At 42.9% G+C, this 24,000-nt stretch overlaps 1 protein-coding gene across 1 annotated transcript in view; it reads right to left on the reverse strand.

Annotated features, from left to right (window-relative positions):
- Window positions 1–23: 23 nt before the first annotated feature.
- Window positions 24–24,000, reverse strand: part of COL17A1 (collagen type XVII alpha 1 chain) — a 169,845-nt gene continuing 145,868 nt past the window's right edge. The window contains exons 48-54 of the mRNA XM_085869930.1: window positions 12,457–12,504; window positions 11,986–12,219; window positions 2,900–3,028; window positions 2,619–2,699; window positions 2,281–2,298; window positions 1,997–2,050; window positions 24–769 (exon numbers count right to left, since the gene is read on the reverse strand). Of these exons, the coding sequence (XP_085726056.1) occupies window positions 726–769; window positions 1,997–2,050; window positions 2,281–2,298; window positions 2,619–2,699; window positions 2,900–3,028; window positions 11,986–12,219; window positions 12,457–12,504 (608 nt within the window). The 3' untranslated portion in view covers window positions 24–725. The remainder of the gene's footprint in view (window positions 770–1,996; window positions 2,051–2,280; window positions 2,299–2,618; window positions 2,700–2,899; window positions 3,029–11,985; window positions 12,220–12,456; window positions 12,505–24,000) is intronic.

Raw genomic sequence — 24,000 nt, forward strand, 5'->3', positions numbered from 1 at the left:
ATAAAATGACGCAAGGGTCCCACTTATAAACCTTTAAAAGCAAATGTTTTTGTTTTATTGAACTTCATCACTATCTATCAAAAAGTGCATTCGAATGTGTGCAACTTTAAAAATGTGTAATTAAATAAAAGCTAAAAACGAACACAAACGAAAGTCAACATTTCTAAACTAATCTAAACAAGAAAAGAAAGAAACGCTGCTTGTTGGGAATTATAACTTGGTGCTTCACTTGCTATAGAGAGCCAGACAAGTTAGCAGTTGTGTAAAAGATATGTAAATAATAAACTGCCGTCGAGCATTTGCCGGGTGTTTGGTTAATCCAAAAGCGACAAAAATGATATCACATCAAGTGTGACCTTTGAACACAATGCTCCTGTTTCATTATTATTATTATTATTATTATTATTATTATTATTATTATTATTATTTATTCTCTGAACTTTTCTCACTCTTTATATCTCTGAACAAACACCCTTTCACACTCGTGCTCTCTTGCTATTCCTAAACACCACCCAACAACTTTAGATTGAAATGCACATGATCTTTTATACATTCGAACCTTGCTCCAAGGACTGATGGATGGCAGGGAAGAGGGGCATGTCAGTCATGTGATGACAACAGCGATTTTGAGGGAAAACATAAGATAAAGATGGAAAGAATTTGCATAGAGTTCTGGCAAGGGGCGGGGGAGGGGGGAGCTGGGAGGGGGTAATTCAGGAAGGATCTCACACTCCATTTGCCCGCCTTTGACGTCTGTATCCAGGATCACCTACGGAAGAGTGTGTTGAAGAAGGGGTTGAAGGACAAGAATGAAAAGCAAAGATTGAGAGATATATCTGGAAATAATGGCATTATTTGGAAAGCGAGTCAATACTGATATATGTTGCTTTCTATGGACTGCATTAGAATAAGTGGATGAGTGGGATTGCCCAAACAATTCTGGTAGGGAGCTCTAACAATAGCTTATCAACTAATCCTATGTGCTAATTGAGGGATTGCTGGATAGTTTGGAGGTATGCACACTTCCCTCTGAGCTTTCTAGTCAGGTTTTGAATCTCGACCCAACTAAAAGCTGTCATTCTGTTGTTTCCCATGCAGGAAGATATCAATGAGACGGATCTTAAGCCACACGACAAACATGCTAGAACCGGGGATGTCGGTGGATATTAAAGAGCGCACGGGGTCTTCCATGAAGAATAGTCGAGTTATCTCTGGCACTCTGAAGAAATTACAAATTACTGCCGAAAAAAACTGTGGATAGAAAGTATTCTGGTTTTCTTGGACACCCTCTCACAATGGGTTACACTGCTTGCTATCTTCGAGTGTTGTTGTTGTTTAGGCCGCAGTTCCTCCTCGATAAACAAATTCACGTTCCCAGCTTGTTCGTGCGTCTCATGTGAATGATCGTCTTTGGCTACAAAAGGCAACCATGATGATATACCATTAAAGGAATTTAAGGGTCATTTTAAAATCTTTTCAAACATTGTCATTTAATAAGCATTGGGCGAGAGGCCTATTTGAGTTAATGTTGGCAGGATTGTGCAATGCAGCCTTCATGGGCCTAATGGCCTCATATTGCATTGAAGTTTATTGTACAACTAGCATAACCCGCACTTGTGCGACATGTTGGGGTGGGTGTGTTTGAGAAAGGAACTGATGCAGAGTATCGGTAGTAATTTTACTTTAATGCAGTAAGTGGAATACGATTTCACTGTTTCAGAACCATTTTATTTACTTTTTTTTGTTCCATGCACCTCATATGGTCTTTGAGATAATGTAAGCCGAATATCACGTTACTCGAGTGCAGAACAAAGTCGAAGATAGCGCTACACGAAACCACAAACTCGGAAATAATATATAAGATTCTTCTTGTGTGAATATTGTGAATAATACCATTCTACAAATGCAGTGAAATACGATCCAAATTCGATCAACTAGAGTTTCATAAAATAGCTGATAGACATAGTTCAGATAAACGGTGACACTGAACACTCACCTTTATCCCCTTTTTCACCGGGATATCCTGGAATTCCAGGTTGTCCTGGTGTTCCTGAGAGATTATGAAAGACGAGGTGAGAATCCATGCATGTCTTTAATCACAGAGCACAATACCTGCTCTCTCTGCTCATCTTTAAAAAGATGGTCAGGAATGTAAATAATGATGCAAACTCGTTGGCATTTGGAGAACATGCTGAAGAAGGAATATACATGATTCAGATGTTATAGATGTGAATAAGAATGCCTGATATAAGCTGGAGAGACCATCAGAAAGGAACATACCTGGAGCTCCCTTTTCTCCTACAATAGAGAAGACACACACATAGTACAAAGTGAGAAACACAAGGTTAAGAAAGTGCTATTATCATTACCAGATTGTTAATCTGTTAGAATGATCACTACTGGTCAACAGGTGTGTGTGTGTGTGTGTGTGTGTGTGTGTGTGTGTGTGTGTGTGTGTGTGTGTGTGTGTGTGTGTGTGTGTGTGTGTGTGTGTGTGTGTGTGTGTGTAGGGGGGGGTGGGGGTAGGGCAGGGTCACTCGCATCCTCAGATTCTCGGGATGGCAAGACAGGCTTTTCGCAAAGTGTGAAGGCTAAAGGGGACGTGTAACTAAACGTACCTGTTCTACCATGAGGGCCGACATATCCCTGCTCTCCCTTCTGACCCAATGGCCCAGGTGGACCAGGAATACCGTTCACGTCTGTGGAGATATGCACCATCAGCCGGTTAGGAAGGAACCATGTCAGATAGAACACATATGTGAGGAAACTTGAAAGATCATAAAACAACTGATGTAAAATATATTTTAAGTATAAAATTGAGTGAGTGCAAAATAATTATCAAATCGTTGGGCTGTGGCTCGCAAAGGAAAGGTAAAAGTGACTTGAGAATTGCTCTTACTCCTCAGGTAGTGTTCAACCTCTCTCAAGTTTGTGATTGTGCCAGGGATGCCTGCAGGTCCAGGAACGCCAGGAGACCCAGTGTTGCCAGGTGGTCCGGGTGGTCCAACAAAGGTGCTCTCTCTCCTTTCTGTGAGGAACAGAATTGGAATAACTTGGGGATGAAAGTGGAGAAGTTCATTTATTTCTTGTATCATCCCAATTTCAGACATGCCAATGTAGGTTAAATTATGCAGATCCTTTGTGCAGGAGCAATAAAGAAACGAACAGATATGGTTTACCTCGGGACCTGCAGATACCTCTAAAATCATCGATACCAATAAATGTCAGTGTGTGTATGTGTGTGTGTGTGTGTGTGTGTGTGTGTGTGTGTGTGTGTGTGTGTGTGTGTGTGTGTGTGTCAGTGTGTCTCCTCCATAACTCCTAAACCAAGACAACCATCAGCCTTAAACCTTGCATGGATACGAAGGGAACTCCAAGGAAGTGCAGGAGTGAAAATTGAGTGTTTGGGTTCATTAAAACACCCATTTTGAAGATAATTAATTGATGGCCTTATCACTTTCTACCCACAGACCAACACCTTTGTGAGGTGCAACCTCGGACACCTCGCTCCCTCGACGGGGTCTCATGGCACATGCGTCCTCGGTAACCTCACTCTTCCTCCCTGGGATCTTAATTCGCAATTTTGTTTGGCCTGCTCAACAATGCCTTGAGTTGGAACAGGCCCCAACAGTTTATTAACGATAAAGCATTCAAAATGTTTTTCTTCACTTTCCTCAATCATATCATCGTAAGCCTCATCTATATACCTACGAATGGCTGCATACATCGCTTTTGTAAGTGCTATAGTTTTCAAATCACCATATTTTCTGGTGCATAAACTGCACGTTTTTATCGGCAAAAATGTAAAAGTTGGGGGTGTGGTTAATACAGGGGTATCAGAAAAAATCTGTCTTAAAAACGATCAATTCTGAATTTCAATTATATTCCAAGTAAACACTTTTCTAGTAGTCGGAGAGGCTGTGAAGCTCAATTCTGACATTTAAATTTTGAAAATTGCTTCAGGTTAAGAGTTTGTACAGTGTTTTATTAACCTGTGTGCGGAAAATAAATAAAGTGATGCCCAGAGACACCCGGAGTTTAGGTGTGTGGTGTATATAGAGCCTTGTGGCTCTGAAAACACCATTAAACACAAAAGAAGAAGAACACCTGGTCTCACATCAAAAGAAGAATTATTCACAATAGCCAGTCTCCCAACAGAGCACCCATCTCAAATAAGATTGTGCGCAAACTTACGTGCATCCGACACAGGCTGGGGGCGATCACATGACCCTCAAGAAGGGTCGCTTTGTGTTTCGCAAGGACCACCATCACAGTGAAGGGGGAGCACAATATTACAATCAACATTACTGGTCACGAAAAGGACTGATTCACCGTCATGCTCACTTGTACCCCAGAAGGTGGCAAGCTTCTCCCATATGTCGTGTTCAAGAGGAAGACACTGCCCAATGACAAGTTTCCAGCCGGCGTCATTGTTTGTGTGCAGCAGAGGGGTGGATGGATGAGAGACTGGTCCAGGACTGGGTGTGCATGGTCTGGAGTAGTAGGCCAGATGGTGGTCTCTCCCGACGACGGAGCATGCTAATCCTGGATGCGTTCAGTTGTCACAAGACAGACGACACCAAAGTACTGCTCCATCGGATCAACGCCGATCTCATCATCATCCCAAGTGGGATGACATCACTCCTGCAGCCCCTTGATGCATCCATCAACAAACTGTTCAAGGACAGGCTATGTCGCTGCTGGTCCAGCTGGATAATGAGTGGGGAGAAGACCGACACCAAGAATGGGAGGATGAGAAAGGTCGACCTTCCGAAGATCTGCGGCTGGATCGTCAAGGTATGGGCGGAGATACTGTCAGACATCATCAAGCGAGCATTTCTGAAATGCTGCATCTCCAACAACATGGGTGGCACAGAGGACGACATCATTTGGGAGGAAGAGGCTGCAAATGACAGTGACAGTGACATGGGCAGCGATGGGGACTTGCTCTACCCTGAATCAGACAAGGAGTTACGTGCTGTCTTCGACGAGGAAAGCATTGATGAGGATTTCCTCGGGTTCAGCTGAAAAACTTCATCAAACCTAAACGGCCCTTTTCAGTGCCACAAATCCACAAGAAATATGTATGATACCGGTATGAATCCCTTTTCTTCCTTTATATTGGAACAAAAAAAATCCTGTTTAGAATATTAAATAATAAGAAAGAAAAATAAAAACTTCTTGGTATCCTCTCCTCTCTTTTCAGCTTTTTGAAAATGAGAATAAGACTGTTAGATGAAATTAAGCAGACATGGGAGGAAGCATGTTGATACCTCCATCACTTTGTTCCATAAAAAGTTAATGTACAAACGTATTTAGGTCGAGATCAGAAAATAAAATGATCAATATATTCATTTTTTGTGGGGGTGAAAAAATTTCAAACAACATGGACGGCACAGAGGACAACATCATTTGGGAGGAGAAGGCTACAAATGACGGTGACAGTGATGTGCAGTTAATACACTGGAAAAGTGGTTGCTTTTTTTTGAGGGTGAAAAACAGGAGTGTGGTTCCAACATTGCCAAGGGTTATACACTGGAAAATACGGTAGGAGCTTGGTGCAATTTCATGCATTATGTGATGTGATTTTCCACGATCTACTCTCATAGACTAATTAAAGTATATAATCGAAATACAGTTTGAGTTTGGAGGACCGGATCATGGAAACTATATAACTCAAAATCTGGAGTGAAATCTGGAGTGAACTCGAGAGTGAAATCTGGAGTGAAATCTAAAAATGTGAATAAATTGGCAATGTTTCATTTTTTGCGAGTAAGTGTCATTACCAATGAGCTTGCTATCACTTGCCAAGACAGCCAATCCTTATCAACCATATCATTGGAGTGCTTAAGCCACATGCCAAGCACCCCACACTACTGCAGTTGATAGCGGGACAGTTTTTGTTTTGATCAGGATGTACAGTTGGCAGTTGCTACAAGGTAGTGGTAAGTGGTACAAATGGGTAGAATTGGATCTGTAAGGGATTCTCCCTGGGTGTGGGTGTGCATGCCTGGTTTCGGGCACCATGGTGGCAAAGTTTCATCCTGTATCTTATGATGATGATAGGTGGTGGAGGTTTTAACTTTTAACCTCAGCAGAACATGAGCGATCACATTTTCCTTTGTCCTCATGACTGTTTCAAAAGCAATTGGTTATTTTATACGAGCAAATACAACCCGTCGCTTTGCTGGTGGGGGTATTAAGGGCGGGGGGGAGGAGTTGAGGGAGAGAGAGGAAGAGAGGAGAGAGAGGGGAGAGAAAGGAGGCAGGAGAGAGGGGAAGCTAGGAGGGGGGGAGAGCAGGGAATAAGGGGGTGAGGTGGGGAGAGCTATGCTTCACCAAACGTTGCTGTACAGGGAGGAAGGGGTGTGAGGAGGGAGGAAGGGGTGTGAGGAGGGAGTGAGAGAGAGAGCGAGAGATAGGGAGAGAGAGAGAGAGAGAGAGAGAGAGAGAGAGAGAGAGAGAGAGAGAGAGAGAGAGAGAGAGAGAGAGAGAGAGAGAGAGAGAGAGAGAGAGAGAGAGAGAGAGAGTATGAAAAAAGGGAGAAATATGAGGGGTGGAGGTGAGGTTAGAAAAGAGAATGATATGTTATGCTTAATGACCGAACACACACAAAAAAACAACTCATGCCAGAACAGCTGTACACACAATGACACAACAGAGTTTGTAAAGTAATCCACTGGCACATCTGCAAAACGTTTTAAATCCCAGTTCCAGAATTTGTGGGAACATGAACCAAAAACAATCACTGAAAACATGGAAGTACCTACCGCTCACGTACGGCCTAATGATCCTATCGAGCGTGAACATCGAAAACAAAGCATTGTGACCAGATGTCATACTTAGGAACAAAAAAAAGAGAAGAAGGCATTGCTGATTGAGGTAATAATACCAGTGATTTTGAACTAAACAATGCAGAAATCAAGAAAATTACAAAACACCAAGACCTCCACAATGAAGTGAAAAGATCCTGGAAGCTGAAGAATGTCAAACTTGTACCAGTGATAGCTGGAGCTACAGGAATGATGACAAAGAACCTCACAGAGGTATTAAACATTGAGACAATACCCCTGGGCACTCACCTGGTAGCGGCTGGATAAGAAAATCAGGCAACCACTACATAAGATAACCAGGCAAAACCAGGAGCATGGATGACCCACAAAATATATAACGGAGAAAAAAGTAAATACCTATGGATTTTTTTAATTCCATGAACAAATTTTGGTACATCACGGGTGATAAAGGTTGGAGTCAAGTTTCATCAAAATTGTGTGTGTGGTTTCAGAAAAGAAAGCAAATGCATAATTTAGGGGGCAACCTCCATCCCCCAGAGACCCTCATCGACCCCAATTATTTTAATGTCGTGAACAAACTTTAGTACATCACGGGTGGTGAAGATGGTGGTCAAGTTTCATCGGAATTGCGTGTGTCGTTTCTGAGAAGGGAGCAAATGCATATTTTGGGAGGCACCCTTAGAGCACGATTTTTCAAATGTCATGAACAAACTTTGGTACGTCATGGGTGATGAATGTTGTGGTGAAGTTTAATCGGAATTGTGTGTATCGTTTCTGAGAAGAAAGCAAGTATTTATTTGGGGGGCAATCCCCCCCCCACCGTAAACTCCAAATGTAGACCCCTTCAGATTCCTCTTTTTTAATGCCATCACAGGTGATGAAGGTTGTGGTCAAAAATTCATTGAAATTGTATGTGTAGTTTCTGAGAATAAATTGCAAGTACTTGTGGATGGACACATGGACGGACTGACGACGTGCCATCCCATAAGCTCCCCGGAACTACTTTACAGGTGAGCTAAAAATCATCCCTGGTAATATTATTACAAACGAACTACAGTTGGAAGCTGTCTGGGGCTCAGTAAAGATCCTGAAGAGAGCGCTCGGCACAAAACTTTAAGAACAGAAAACTACACAACTTGGTCCATGAATCATGACCCCATACCTTACCTTACCCCCTCCACTCTCCCGAAAGCATATAAATGCGAGAAAATGTAATCTTAGTTTAGTGCAAATCATTGTGGATGCTTACATCTCAGTGTTTTGAACTCCATAGTACTATGTTAATAAAATTATCTGATGTAATGTACTTTCCGTTGTGGACAGTGAATTAATTGTGGCTTTCATTTGAGTGACAGGATTTACCTCAAGTCGGTTAAAACATTAACTACAAAATTCTACAACAGTTGGAAGGGAGAGGGGAGAGGGATTCCAGCAGATGTTACGCCAAGTTTCTCGTCCATCTGAGAGACGACACACAGTGATGAATCACCCGGCCTGTAAAACACCAAGAGGACAGTTTAGAGCTAGGTTGGGATTCAAATCCAGGCTACACAGAATGAGCATGCGTACCTCTTGGCTTTCCTGCCATGATGTGGCAATTCTTTACAGGTCACGGCAGGATAGCCGAGAGATTTCGCATGCTCGCTCTAAGCTGTCTCGCCTGGATTTGAATCCCAACTCAGCTATAAACAGTCATCCCAGTGTTTCACAGGCAGGGTGATTCATCAATGTGTGTGCCGTCTCTTGAATGGACATGAAACTGGGCATCACTTCTGCCGGAATCCCCCCCTCGTATGTCCCTCTCTCTCCACTCTGCCTCTCTCAACCCTATCCCATCTATCTCTATCTCTATCTCTATCTCTATCTCTATCTCTATCTCTATCTCTCTCTCTCTCTCTCTCTCTCTCTCTCTCTCTCTCTCTCTCTCTCTCTCTCTCTCTCTCTCTCTCTCTCTCTCTCTCTCTCTCTCTCTCTCTCTCTCTCCCATATCACTCTCTCTCTCCCACCCTTATCCCTCTCTCCTACCCCCATCCCCATCCCACTCTCTTCCACACCCATCTCTCTCTTCCACCTCCATCCCTCTCTCTTCCACCCCATCCCTCTCAGTTCCACCCCCATTCCTCTCTCTCCCATCCCCCTCCTTCTCTCCGATCCCTCTCCCTCTCCACCGCCCCTCCATCCTCTCCCTCCTCTATCCTTCTCCTCCCTCCTCTCTCCCTTTCTCCAACCCCACCCCCTCCTTACCTTAATCACCCATCAGCAAAGCGACGGATTGTATTTGCTCGTTATATAATACAGTAAAACCCCGACATTTGTGGAGGATATGCTACTGGAAAATGTCGCAAATGTCGGGGCATGGTTTCAAAAGGGAAAAGGAGGATAGGTTCCTGGCGGTTTATGATTCATGAGAGAAAATTAAAAAAATTTATGAACATGAATACACATCATTACAGTTTCATTAAAAATGCTTATAAGTGAAGAGATATCAACATCAGATACTGTTTCCAATTTTTACTGAAGATGTGGTACCATGCGCCATAATTTTTGAGATGATAATGATGATGATAGTTAAAATCCAGTGAACTCCTCTGAAGAGGACGCAGGTGAGAGTGCTGATGAGTTGTGCACCGAAGGGGATGCAGGTAAGTTTCCTGAAGAAGATGTAGGTAATATCACTGATGGTGTTGAGGTAGAGGGGCTGGGGCGAAAAAAACATGGTTGATCGAAAGCTGTTTCGATGAATGCTGCAGCTTTCTGTGCAGCTCTCTGTACGTAGCAAAACATCATCCAACTCCCTCTTGAACCAGACGTCCCATTCCATCACTGGGTCAGCATTTTTCAACCTGTCAGCTACTGCCCTCATGTTCTGCAGCACCTCACAAAGTAACATGATGGTCAGGTTGGGCTTCACCACCTCTTCCTCCTCTTCAATGCCCTCCGCTTCCTCAGAAACCTTGATGATAGCCTCCAACTACTCCTCAGTCAGCTCTTCACCATGCAAAGTGATGAGGTCATCCAATTCTTCAGGCTGCATGTCGTCGAAGCCTTCCCCTTCCCATCTCCCATGGCAACCTGACAATTTTCCAACTGTTCTCAGTGTCAGGAAAACCTCTGAAGTCATTGACTGCCCATGGCCATAGATTCTGCCAGCAAGCATTGATGGTGGAGGCTTTGACTTCATCGAGAGAGTCCTTTATGGCACTGATGAACATGAATGCACATCATTACTGTGCTCTCCATTAAACTTTGCACTATTTTAAAGTCCTTCCAACGATCCCTAATTTGGGTCAGTTTGGGGTCAGATTCCATAGTCGGGTTACAAGATGTGATGGAAGGTCTGGCAGGTATATTGAGTTTTAAATGTTGAAATTACCCCTTGGTCGAGTGGTTGGATCAGGGAAGTAGTGTTGGGTGGCAGGAAAATGACCTTGGCGTTGGGATGAGCCAGGCACCTTCAGCTCGTTGGGGTGGCCAGGAGCATTGCCCACCAACAGGATAGGAGGACCTTGAAGGAGAGGTTCTATTTTTTCCAGGTACTTCTCCACTTGAAGAATGAAACAGTTGTGGAATCAATCCATAAATATTGCAGCTGTCACCCATGCCTGTATGTTGCCCCCCCCAAATACGGGCAGAGTTTTCTTGTTTTTGCCCTTGAGAGCACATGGGTTCACGGAACAATACAGCATCATCAGCTTAATCATGCAGTCTCCTTTGGCGTTGGCGTAGAGAAGAGATGCACAGTTGTTTTCAGCTCTAAACCCTGATGCTGTCCTCTCTCGCTTGGAGATGAAAATTCTCGTTTGCATTTTCTTCCAGACAAAGCCGGTCTTGTCTGCATTAATGAACTGCTCTGGTGCATACCCCTTCTCCTCGATGAGTTGCGTGAGTTGCGCAGCAAAAGCTTCAGTTGTCCTGTGGTCCACTGAGGCACGCTCGCCTGTGAGCTTTACTTTGAGACCGTACTGCTTCTTGAAGCAGTCTAACCAATCGCTGCTAGCTTGGAATGGACTGAGACCACCTGTAGTCACATTGCTTGAACCCAATTCACTCATTTTTGTAGCACCACCCATGGCAAACAGATGATTGTACATACACTTTGGCTTTTCACGAATCAGAACTCTGCTTAAAGGCACATTTGTCTGGGCATTGTCCTCTACACACACATTTACTGCCCTGTCCATTACCTCAATATGAACGTCCGTGATCTGGGTAACCACTTTGGTGCTGCATACTGTGCTCTCCACGAAACTTTTGCGAATCGCCTTATTTATGTAGCGCACAGTTGACTGTTCATGCTACAATGCCTGCCCACAGAGGCTACACTCTCACCCCTTTGTACTAATTCAAGCAGCTCCACTTTATGGCTCAAGCTCATCACTTTTTTCTCTCTTGAGAGCAGTTTTTTTGTGCACTACTCATATGGTTAGGACCAATGATGGAAGAATGTGCGCAAAAAGTCCACAAGCATGAGGAATCACAGCAGGTCAAGGCAGCGGGACGAGAAGAAAGAATGAGACACAGGAGATGCTGCACATAAGTAATCATGCAGGGGTTGTGGGTATATCGAGTAGGGGTAGGTAATGTGACCATTGTTTGTGTGGGATGATGGGAAGGGATAATGATGGTTTATGCGCACGTAGAGAGGTGCTTTATGCCTGGTTGGTGGAGATGGTTTTAGACCTGGTTTATGCATGGCTGAAGGTGGTTAATATGTGGCTGGTGGAAGATGGGTTTTGAACTATTATGCGCATAGCTGGTGGCTGATTGTTTATGCACATGCAGAGGCGCTTTATGCATGGCTGGTGAAAGAGGTTTTAGAGCTGTTATGCACATCGCTGGTGGGAGATGGTTAATGCGTGGTTGGAGGTTGTTCATGTGTGGTTGGTGGTAGATGTTTTTAGAACTGTGTTCTGTGCGTGGCTGGTTGGTGATAGTTTTTGCTCCCACAAAAAACACAAATACACGAAGCACAGGGCTGCGAATGTAAAAGCAGGACACATGTTATGAACCGTGATTACGTGGGGTCGCGAATATCGACTCTGTGAATGTTGGGGTTTCACATTACTGTTTTTACAAAAAAAAAAACTTCCATCAATATCATAATCATTGTGTGGACCCAATGAGAATTTTTTTTACAAATCAAACAGTCGGGTTACATTCGAAAAATTAAAATATTGATAAGCTCACAAACCTTCAGTCCAGTCATATCCTGCACCCGGGGGGCCTGGTGGACCTGGAGGACCTGGTAGTCCCCTTACATAATTGATGCCATTGGCATCAGTCCAACCTCCTTCACTTTCCGTCAGGCCTGTCCGTCTGGATGAGGAAGATGAAGATGAGGGGGATGAGGAATATGTCGAGGAAGAAGAACCACCAGAAGGCTTGAGCTCTCCAACACTGACCATAATGCCAACATCGCCTGATTCTGTCATGAAACATGTGAAGAAGAGGGAGAGGTGGAGAAGCACAGTGATCTTGGGGAATGAGGGACATTCTGAGGAAAAGAGTTGAAGTGGAGAACAAGTGACCAGAAATAAGGCCATAAAAAGGAAGTCACTCATTAAGACAGAGAAATCCAGTGATGACATCATATTGCAAAGGCAGCAGAAATGAAAAAATGTATGTTTTGGAGAAAAGTGAGATATGTGATGAGAGAGCTTACCTCTGGGATATCCAGGTGTTCCAGGCAAACCTGGTAGACCTTTTTCACCTGCAGAAGCCCAAAAGTAGCAGAGTCAAACAAGAGTTGGTAAAATTAAGTTACAGAAATGGTCGTTTGGAACAAGAAATGGCCTTTCTTCCCAAACAGCACCCAGGCTGACAGAATGGCCTAGAGGTACACACACGAGCCTCTAAGCTGTTGAGTCTGGGTTTCAAATCCAATGTCGACCCAAATATGAACTGTCATCCTGACGTTTCACAAGCATGGTGAGGCATCAATGTGTTTGTAATATCTCTGATGGAAGTTAAGCTCGGTGTCCCAACTGCCAGCATTCGTTAGCGGACGTTAAAGGTCCCACCATGTCCTGCACGAAGAGTAGGCGAACTATCATCAACACTGGCCAAATTCCAGATTGCTGCTCTAACCTACAGGGGGGACTGCATCAGCGGCACAGCTGCACCTCCCTCCCGCTCCACCCAACAATGATGCAAACCAGCAGTTATGTGGTACACACAAATGAAATGAATGAGCCAGCATCTAGAGGTTTCATTTCTACAGAAAGAGCAGAGGTCATGAAAACCTACCAACCTTCCCGTTCAGTGTTTGGGTGCAAGTTCTGTCCATTTGGAAAAAAAAATAAACGGTTGAGGACCAATTTTCTATTTGTGATGAAATTTACATGGCTAAATGTCAGTGTACGTGTGTGTGTGTGTGTGTGTGTGTGTGTGTGTGTGTGTGTGTGTGTGTGTGTGTATGTGTGTGTGTGTGTGTCCTCGATAACTCCAAAAGCATGAAACCAAGCAGCCCAAAACTTTGCCTGCATCCCAAGGGAACTCCAATGGAGTTGCTGAATGAAAACGGGGTATTTGGGTAAATTTAAATATCCCTTTTGAAGATAATTAATGGTGTGTTCATAATGAAAAACAAAAACAGGCTTAAACTTGGTCAGCCCACTCTCAGGATTTGAATGAGTAAAGCAATGGGACAAGTGAACTACGAGTTCAAGAGAGAAATGGGAAAAAAAACATTGTAATAATCCTTCAATTAATTTACTCTGAAAATTTTCGACTCAATTTTTGAGCCATCGCTCTACCCCTTCCTCGCTCCCTCCTTTCTCTCTCCCTCTCTTTCTCACACTGCCACCTCCCCCTCACAACCCTCCCTTTGGGGGTATATGGCAACGTGTGTGTGAGGAGTTGCTGTCCCCTCCTCTCTTTCTCTCACTACAATCTCCTCCTGGACTGTATAACGAGATATGATGAGGCATTTCTCTTCCCCCCCCCACCTTTCCTCGTTCCACCCCTTACTCGCTCCCCTACCCCACCTCTCTCTCTCCCCTCACTCTCGCCTTCACCCCCCCTTTCTCTCTCTCACCCCCTATTGGCTGATTGTATGTTGTGTGTACTGTCATGGCAGCCCCTGCTTCGTGTCATGAGTACCTATCCTCTGCCACGCTGGTTGTTGTTTCTACATTCCCCATTCCATTCCCCTGTGTTCCTGTTTCTGCTTGTGAGGTTTTCTTCGTGCTTCCCTTCTGTGTGGAGAAGAGAGAGCGAGAGCGAGAGCGAGAGCGAGAGCGAGAGCGAGAGAGAGAGAGAGAGAGAGAGAGAGAGAGAGAGAGAGAGAGAGAGAGAGAGAGAGAGAGAGAGAGAGAGAGAGAGAGAGAGACAGAGACAGAGAGAGAGACAGAGAGAGAGAGAGAGAGACAGAGAGAGAGAGAGAGAGAGAGAGAGAGAGAGAGAGAGAGAGAGAGAGAGAGAGAGAGAGAGAGAGCTCATTTTTTTTAAGGGGGCATCGTCAGTTTCTGAGCGGTGCCCTGTTTGATCTTTTATAATTTAAAAGCTTTTCGCTTTAAATCTGTTTTATTTTGCTTTTTAGTTCGCTTATCTTTCCTTAGTTTGTTTTGTTAGCGCTCTCCTTCCCAAGGCTAGAAAAAAGTTGGAGTGCATTGGTGGCTCCCTCTTCCTGAGTTGGGAAGATGTTGAGCATTGTGTATTGAAACATGGCGGCCACTCACTAGTAGCAATTTGCCACGTTCGAACAACTATCGTGCAAGTGCGGCATCACATGCTCCCCACCTAAGGGTGTTTCAGTGTTTCGGGGAAGCAATTGTCCTCGTGATCGGGAACATGACTGGGTTTGATAAAGTATGTGCCGCGTTGCGGATGAATAAACGAGTAATCGTTTTTGTGTCCAAAGAAGAGCACGTCCCCCGACTCTGGACACTTTGTGATGGTGTATCCTTTAGATACTCCTGCTCAGAACGTGGTTATTTCAAATGTGCCACCATTCCTGAGCAGCAATGTAATCCTCATAGTGCTGCAGCACTATAGACATTGTGTGTCCCCCCTAATAATGCTCCCTTTGGGCTGTAAAGATGAGCGTGCGAGTCACGTGATGAGTTTCTGTAGACAGGTATTTATTGAACTGAAAAAGGATTATCCCTCCCTGAACGTCATTTTAAAGTTCACTTTAAATGGTCACGATCTCCAAGCATATCTCACCACTGCCACCCAAAAGTGCTTTGGCTGTGGTGCAGCAGTAGAACACATTAAGTAGTTTTGCCCTCTTCAAAAAACGCAGCATTCCATGGCCGAATGAGCAACAATAATTCACAGATTATTGTTTACGTTTCCCTCTCGACGAACGTCCAGGATAAATCAGTCACCTTCTGGGAAAAGGCTAATCAGTGAAAATTCAATCACTGGAATTCCATGCGATAACAGGTTTGCCTTATTGGAAGAAGAGAACAATTCAAAAGCTTCCACTTGTGCAAACATTATTAACGAAACAATAGAATCAAACTTGCTAATCCAAATCAGTGTTTCTGCCCCCATAGACAGTATCCTCTCATGCAAGAATGTTCCTTAAGTTGACTGTTTCCATACATGTCTAACAGTTGCAGGAGGAAGAGAAGCAGTTGCAGTCTCTCTCTAATAAAGCAATAAATGAAGCAAATAAGGGCACTGAGGGAACAATGGAGGATAATTTAAATCCTCCAAGGGAGAGTACCTTTCATGAACCAAGCACCATGGCCATGTCAAGGACATGCTTGGAGTCCCCTCTCTTGCATTCTGAAGAATCCCCAAATGTAACTCTGGCAGATAAGGCTCTTGAAGAAGAGTCTTTAATTGAAACAGAGCAATCATCTGATGCTCGCAATGAAGCAGAAATGCCAATTGATTCCCCATGTGAGGAATCTGATGGTGAAGGTGAAGATGAGTCATCTCAGATTCTAAAGGCTGCAAGCAGACCTTTGGATGATGAGCTTCGAGACTTGTTGAGGGATTCTTATCGAAAGAGGAGGATTCTTATCGAACTGAAAGATCATTTCCCTGATCTTCCGGTGTTGATTATTAAATTGAAAGAAATTGTGCATACCCTTGACACCTCGAATTTCACTGAATCTCAGAAGCACAGGTTAAAAAAAATGATCCAGAAAGCTCAACAGGCTCAAAGCTCTTATGATATGTTTTTCTTAATTATTTATTTATCTTCTTTCCCTTTCCGAGTGCATGAATGTTAGTTTTGGCAGTCTAAGCATGAACGGTGGTGCTCATTTAGAACGCAAAGTTCTGGTAAAAGACTTGACATGGCATTTGCACCTGAATGTTTTGTTATTGCAAGAAACGCATGGAGATCTGAACGCCAAAGCCCAATGCAGAAGGCTAATGAAGGATCAGTGGTTCTTCAGTGATATCAATTCCTTCACTGCCAGGATTGCTTTCTTTATCTCTCCATAATTAACGCTCTCACAAGTTTATTATAATGAAACAATTCCTGGACATCTGGCTTGTATTCAATTCACTGCCAACAATCAAATCTTTGTTTTTGTAAACATTTATGCCCCCCAATGAGAATGCTGAAAGGCATAACTTCTTTCTAAAACTGGAGGGTTTTCGAAGTACAATTGACTTGAATTGTTGTTTTATAATGAGTGGCGACTTCAACTGTATCATTGACCCTGCTTTTGACAAACAATGTGGAGCCACATCCAACATCGGCCAAACCTTTGGAGAAAATTATAAAGACAATGGGACGAACAGATGTTTGGCATATCCAACACCCGAGGGATTGTCAGTTTACTTGGTTGAGCTGTCTCTCTCAGATGCACACTCCAGCTCGGTTAGACAATGTCAGTTTACTTGGTCAAGATGTCTCTCAGATGCACACTCGCACAAGGTTAGACAGAATTTATGTCAATGCTGTTAATGCTTGACAAGGAACTGAAATCTGATATTGTACCTTCTTTTTTTCTCGAATCATCTGGCTGCAACATTCTCCTTTAAAAACTTTCTCTGCAGCAACATGGCAGTCCATATTGGAAATTCAACGTCATGTTACTGGAGAATGCTACTTTTTGTGACACCTTAAAAGTGCTTTGGAATAGCCTCATAGAACGAAAGAACAATTTAACTCACCCAAGATTATGGTGGGACTACACAAAGGCACAGATCACGGTCTTTTGTCAACAGTTTAATAACTTCTCATCTTTTAGTGCAAAAGAGGAGAGGTTTGAACGAGAAAAAGAAATAATGGATTACAATCTGATGTCGCAAACAACCCCAGTATAACAAATAACCATTTGCTACTGGAAAAAAATACTCTTCTAAATGATCTCTTGATTATCAAGTGAAAGGTGCAATGGTCCGATTATGGATGGATCAGATTTATAATTTAGATTCACCAACTAAATTTTGCTTTTATTTTTATAAAAAGATCACCCATCAAAGGCAAATTGAAACCCGAAAGCTCTCAACTGGGGACAATGTGACATCACAAGACAGTATAAAGAGGGAAGTCTATAACTTATTCTCAGACTTGTTGATGGTGATGCGATACGCTATTTCACATCTGATCTACCCATGCTAAGTGCTGCTTAAAGGGATCAGCTTGACTCCTTACTTTCTTTCGTCTGTGTCTCTGTGTCTCTGTGTCTCTGTGTCTCTGTGTCTCTCTGTCTCTCTCTCTCTCTCTCTCTCTCTCTCTCTCTCTCTCTCTCTCTCTCTCTCTCTCTCTCTCTCTCTCTCTCTCTCTCTCTCTCTCTCTCTCTCTCTCTCTCTCTCTCTCTCTCTCTCTCTCTCTCTCTCTCTCTCTCTCTCTCTCTCTCTCTCTCTCTCTCTCTCTCTCTCTCTTGGGTGTGGTGTCATTGTGGTTGTGTGGTGTTGGTGAGCTGGCAGCTGCCTTTGCTGTTCTTTGTTACCATCTTTCACTCTTTTGTTTTACCCCCTTTCACATCGTTTCTCATCCCCCAACCCCTTGTTTGTTTTCATATCATCATTATTTCGTGTCTCATTCCTTTTGTGATTAAACTTCTCCCCCTGTGTTATTCTTCATCGAGGGGAGAAAGAGAGAGAAAGAGAGAGAAAGAGAGAGAAAGAGAGAGAAAGAGAGAGAAAGAGAGAGAAAGAGAGAGAAAGAGAGAGAAAGAGAGAGAAAGAGAGAGAAATAGAGAGAAAGAGAGAGAAAGAGAGAGAAAGAGAGAGAAAGAGAGAGAAAGAGAGAGAAAGAGAGAGAAAGAGAGAGAAAGAGACAGAAAGAGAGAGAAAGAGAGAGAAAGAGAGAGAAAGAGAGAGAAAGAGAGAGAAAGAGAGAGAAAGAGAGAGAAAGAGAGAGAAAGAGAGAGAAAGAGAGAGAAAGAGAGAGAAAGAGAGAGAAAGAGAGAGAAGGAGAGAGAGAAGAGAGAGAAAGAGAGAGAAAGAGAGAGAAAGAGAGAGAAAGAGAGAGAAAGAGAGAGAAAGAGAGAGAAAGAGAGAGAAAGAGAGAGAAAGAGAGAAAAAGAGAGAGAAAGAGAGAGAAAGAGAGAGAAAGAGAGAGAAAGAGAGAGAAAGAGAGAGAAAGAGAGAGAAAGAGAGAGAAAGAGAGAGAGAGAGAGAGAGAGAGAGAGAGAGAGAGAGAGAGAGAGAGAGAGAGAGAGAGAGAGAGAGAGAGAGAGAGAGAGAGAGAGAATGCAATGCGAATGTGAGTTAATTATTTGCTTTCTTTTGTTTCTGCATGTTTATATATTGCTTTGTTTAACGTGCCGAGAGCTGTTTTCAGTTATTTACATTTCCCTCTACCGTTGTTAAGGCCCTGTCATACCTTGACATTTAGCCAACGTATGCCTGACGTATGCAAAATTGGACTAAAACGCCAGCAGACGTTGAATACGTTATGGGTAAGTTTGTATACGTTAAGAGCACGCTGAAAAACACTGCCATACGTCGTAGTACACTGGCTTTCATCGTTGTACTTTGCTGTTGTCCTTAAATTTTAGCATGCTTGAAATTTTACGACGTATGCCAGCGTATGACTCACACGTTCCGCTACACTGGCCATAAGTTGTAGGCACGTTATGCGATCGTTGACACACGTCGACACACGTTACGTGTAAGTTACTCATAAGTCGAAACACGTCGAGGTAATGATTAGCGTACACGAAACTTATTTATAACCTATGAGTAACGTGTTGTAGGCACGTTACACGATCGTTGACACACGTCGAGGCACGTTATGCGATCGTTGACACACGTCGAGGCACGTTATGCGATTGTTGACACACGTCGAGGCACGTTATGCGATCGTTGACACACGTTGAGGCACGTTATGCGATCGTTGACACACGTCGAGGCACGTTACTTGTAAGTTACTCATAAATCGAAACACGTCGTGGTAATGCTTAGCTTACCCAAAACTTATTTCTAACCTATGAGTAACGTGCTTTGAACCTATGTGTAATGTACCTCCAACACATATTGACGTATGTAGACGTATTTGATTGACGTCTTCCGGACGACCACAGAACTTACTGAACGTGTTTCTAATTTACAGCTACCATATAATGGCGTATTGGCAGCGTTTAAAAAAAAAAAACAACAACAATAACTTCCGATATTTCGTCACATGCCGTTACGTCACATCCGATTTCCTCTTCAGTTTGCTCATGTCTTATTCTTAGTTCCTCCTCTGTGAATATTTTCTGTTTGAGGATATTGTCACATTGACATCGAAACTTAAAAGCAAATGTCCGAATATATTTTGAAATTCGTGATAGACTAAAAAAATAATAAAGAAACAAAAAACAACAACAACAACTTTAGATATTTTGTCACGTGCCTTCACGGAGAAGGGACATGTGCCTTCACGCCAAGGAGCAAAAAAGAAAATGTGCCTTGACGGAGAAAATAAGTTTCGGGTATGCTAAACATTACCTCGACGTGTTTTGACTTATGAGTGACTTACAAGGAACTTGTGTCGACGTGTGTCAACGATCGCATATTGTGCCTCCAACTTATTCCCAGCGCAGCGGAACGTGTGAGCCATACGGCGAGTACGTCATAAAATTTTCAGCATGCTTGAAATTTCACGATGTACTAAATGTACCACGAAATATAACAGCGTACTTCATCGTTTTTCAGCGTGCTCTTAACGTACATACAACTTACCCATACCGTACTCGACGTGTGCCAGCGTTTTAGACACATTTTTCATAGGTCGGCATATGCTGGCTAAATCGTCAAGGTGTGACTGCATGGTTGATACTTTCAATTTTCAGGCGGTTATGATTTAAATAGGCGTGCGGCAGGTTTTTAACAGGCTACGCCACGTGATCGTCGGCGATACGTGCAGCGCGCTATGCCTAAGTTAAACTATCGTTGGGCATAGGTTGTGAACGCCAACAACACGCTAAGCATTCGTTGGTATAAGTTATCTATAAGACAAAGAAACGTTCTGTGCCCGTTACTAATATGTTATACATACGACCGACACGTTATGAATACGACCAAAACTTAAAAAAAAACATCAAAATTTCAGCGTACGCCAAAGTTTTACATATATTTTTATACGTTGCCATTGCTGGCTAATTCGTCAAGGTGTGACAGCGCCTTTATTGTTAGCACGGCCGGCATGACGAGCGTTCGTTCTTGCGGCGCCGTTTTCAGCTCATTATGCAGGAAGCATGGCCTCACATGTGTCCCTCCTGCCCACGTGGCGGTCGGAGCAATTATTATTGACGTCGGTAGAATTATCAGCACCAAGAATGTCCTCGCAGCATCGAGAATGAACAAGAAAGTTGTTGTTTTTGTTTTACAAGAAAGCATGGTCACGAGTGTTGTGGAATTGGGCTTATCTGTCGAGCCCGACATTTTCATTCTGGTTTCTCTGCTCGATTCACTGTCAGTAAAGGTTATTTTTTCCAATACTCCACCCTACCTGGAGAATGAAAAAATCCAATATGCCCTTTGCCCCCTTTCGCCGATGGTACCGTCGTGGCTCACATTTCAATGGTTCCCTTACCGTGCCGCAATGATAATTTTAAACACGTTTATTCCTTCAGACGCCAACTCTTCATTGTTTTGAATGAGAACCGTCGTGATCTTGACATCAGTTTCACAGTTAAACATGATAATTACAATTATCAAATGTACGCAATGATGCAGGTGTTAACATGTTACGCCTATAATCAGCATGGCCATCTGTGAAGGAATTGCCCAGGTAATCCCCAAGAAACTAATTCAGCGTCAAATGAGAACACTGTGCTACCTGAAGGACTGGAGCCTCTTTCTTCATCTGAAGGACAGCAATCCCTTCCTTTTACAACATTTCCAACCGGCAGAGATAAGTGATGCTGATGCTGGTTTCACTGTTGTTACCCAGAATTTAGCACAGAAGCGTGAATTTCATAATAAAATAAATAGTTCGGAGGAACCTAAAAGGTCTTCTTATGCGCAAGCTGTCACAGCACCTGTCAAAAAATTACCAGAACCCATTCCCATGGACTCATCTCCCAAGCAGCCTTGTACCCTCGTTGGTAGTACATGTGAAACTTCTTCCCAGTGTGCCCAATGAACCTGAGATCTCTTGTAAAGTTGATGAAACCCCCCCCCCCCCCACATATGCAGTTGCTATCGTATAAATTGATACAGCAGATGTACAAATTGATTGTAATGTAGAGGTGGGTGCACCTGTGACACCTGATCAAATTGCTGCTGAAAAACAGCAGAGGCTTGTGGTAGATAGCATGGGATACGAGTCTGATGGGAAATCCTCTGTTGTCTCAGCTTTAAGTGATGCGAGTGGTGATATGCTTTCTCAATACCCTGAGGTTGATTCCTCAGTTTCTCTGAATGCCATTCATGCTTTCTTGCACAAAAGTTTTCGGAAAAAAGGGGTCAAAATTAAAGACCATTTTCCAGTTCTAGAGGATTTTATTCAAGTGGCTCGAATAATGATTTCTCGACCTGATAGACATAACGATACAGACCCTCAACGTCACCGGTTAAGAAAATCTCCGAGTTATGCTCGGAATGAACTTAAAGATCATGGCTGATCTATTCTTTGCCTGCGACTCCCCATAGATGAAACTATCCATTGCTCACCTAAATATCAATGCTGGTTGCACATCTCTTCGTAAAGTGCAAGTTAAACAACTAGTTGAGTGCAACAAGGTTGATATCTTACTCCGACAAGAAACCCACTCCACTGATTATTCCATAACTGAGTGGGAGCTGTTTGTTAAAGGACATTGGTTTTTCAGTAGTCTTTCAAGTCCGATTGCTGGGATAGCCATCTTTTTTCGGCAAACTCTTCCTTTAACTTTAGTTTCCTTTAAAGATATTGTGAAGGGATATTTAGCTTCCCTGACCTTCTCCATTAGTAAACACCCTTTTATAAGAGTCAATGTGTATGAACCAAGCACAAATGCTGAAAGATCTTATTTGGCCGTCTTGATTCGTATCTTGCTAGTGTTTCTTCTGTCCACTTCCTATGTCTTGGAGGAGATTTTAATTGCACACTAAACCCCTCCCTTGATAGGAGTAGAGCTGAGCCGCATGTAGCCAGCATGAGATCTCTTGTTCACTCCATCTCAAGATTCAAGTTGACCGACATTTGGAGATTGCAACATCCGACGCAGCAACAATTTACTTGGTGTCGCTGCTCTAACAATTTAGTGTCCCTTGCTCGACTTGATAAATTCCATGTTTCCGATCACTTCCTTAACCTCGTTTTAAACATTTATATTCTCCCATCTGGGTTTTCTGATCACCATGTAGTTGTGATGTGGTTTCTATTGTCATTTGTTAAGGTGGTGAGTCCATATTGGAAGTTCAATACAGCACTTCCTCAAAACAAGTTCTTTGTTTCTTCCTTTAAGACCTTTTGGGCACATTACAACACAATGGATCAGGACTTCCCTTGTTTACGTCAGTGGTGGGACAATGTTAAAGCTCAAATTAGAGTCTTTTGTCAAAATTTCTCACAACACAGTACTTGAGATCGTGACATCGATATACACCAGGTGATATTGACTACGATATTGACTACACTTACTGAAGCCCAGAACTTGACTGTTGAGGGTGAAATAACATTAGATGAACTTGCTAGTGTTGTTAAAAGCTTGCCCACCAATAGAGCACCTGGTATAGACGGGTTGCCAGTTTAATTCTACAGCACCTTCTGGGATCTGCTGGGACCGTGTCTATTAATTGTATTTTTAGAAAGTATACAGACTGGTGAACTTCCCTTAAGCCGTAGACGTGCTATCATTTCATTGATTCCGAAAAAAGGAGATCTTCAACTTGTTGAGAACTGGCACCCAATCTCTCTGCTTTGTGTCGACTATAAAATACTATAAAATATAAAATACTGTCCAAGTTACTTGCCAATCACTTAAAGACTTTAATTGGGCACATTGTATCTCCTGACCAGTCTTATTGTATTCCCGGTAGATCGATATTTAACAATATTTTTTTCTGTTCGTGATTTGATTTCTATTTGTTATTGTCAGAATGTTAACACTGGCCTGATCTTTCTCGATGAAGAAAAGGATTTTGATAGTGTTGACCATCCCTATTTATTTGAAGTTTTGAAGGGGTTTGGGTTGGGTCCTTTCTTTATTTGTCGTATTAAATTTCTGTATCACAACTTCAGTTTAATAAACATTAATAACAGCTGATGTTCACCTTTTCCAGTTCAGCAAGGTATTAGACAAGGTTCATATATCTATCTATCTCTATCTCTATCTCTATCTCTATCTCTATCTCTATCTCTATCTCTATCTCTATCTCTATCTCTATCTCTATCTCTATCTCTATCTCTATCTCTATCTCTCTCTCTCTCTCTCTCTCTCTCTCTCTCTCTCTCTCTCTCTCTCTCTCTCTCTCTCTCTCTCTGGGTGCCTGAATTCCCTTGCTATTGAACCATTGCTGATTCATTTACGAAAAAAAAACTTTGTTTTTTCGGTGGCACCTCTTGTTAATCCTGTCAAGGTGCTTCCATATGCTGATGATGTATGTGTGATTGTCAACACTCAGTCTGACATTGCTGTCCTTACAAGTGCTTTACATGAATTTAACCTGGCATCTTCTGTGACTGTTAATTGGAGCAAGAGTAAAGCCTTGTGTCTTGGTCTTTCAGTGTTATTTATCCCACCTTCTCTGCCTAAAGTCTTGAGGTGGAGGTATGATGGTGTAAAGCATCTTGGGGTGTTCCTTGGGAATGAGACCTTCTCTTTAAAGAATTGTTATCAACTGGTTGATCAAACATCTCACACCCTTAATCGTT

The sequence above is a fragment of the Eptatretus burgeri genome, chromosome 1 (assembly GCF_056783735.1).
Source record: "Eptatretus burgeri isolate ZD-2024b chromosome 1, Ebu_testis_v1, whole genome shotgun sequence".
NCBI classification, from domain to species: domain Eukaryota; kingdom Metazoa; phylum Chordata; class Myxini; order Myxiniformes; family Myxinidae; genus Eptatretus; species Eptatretus burgeri.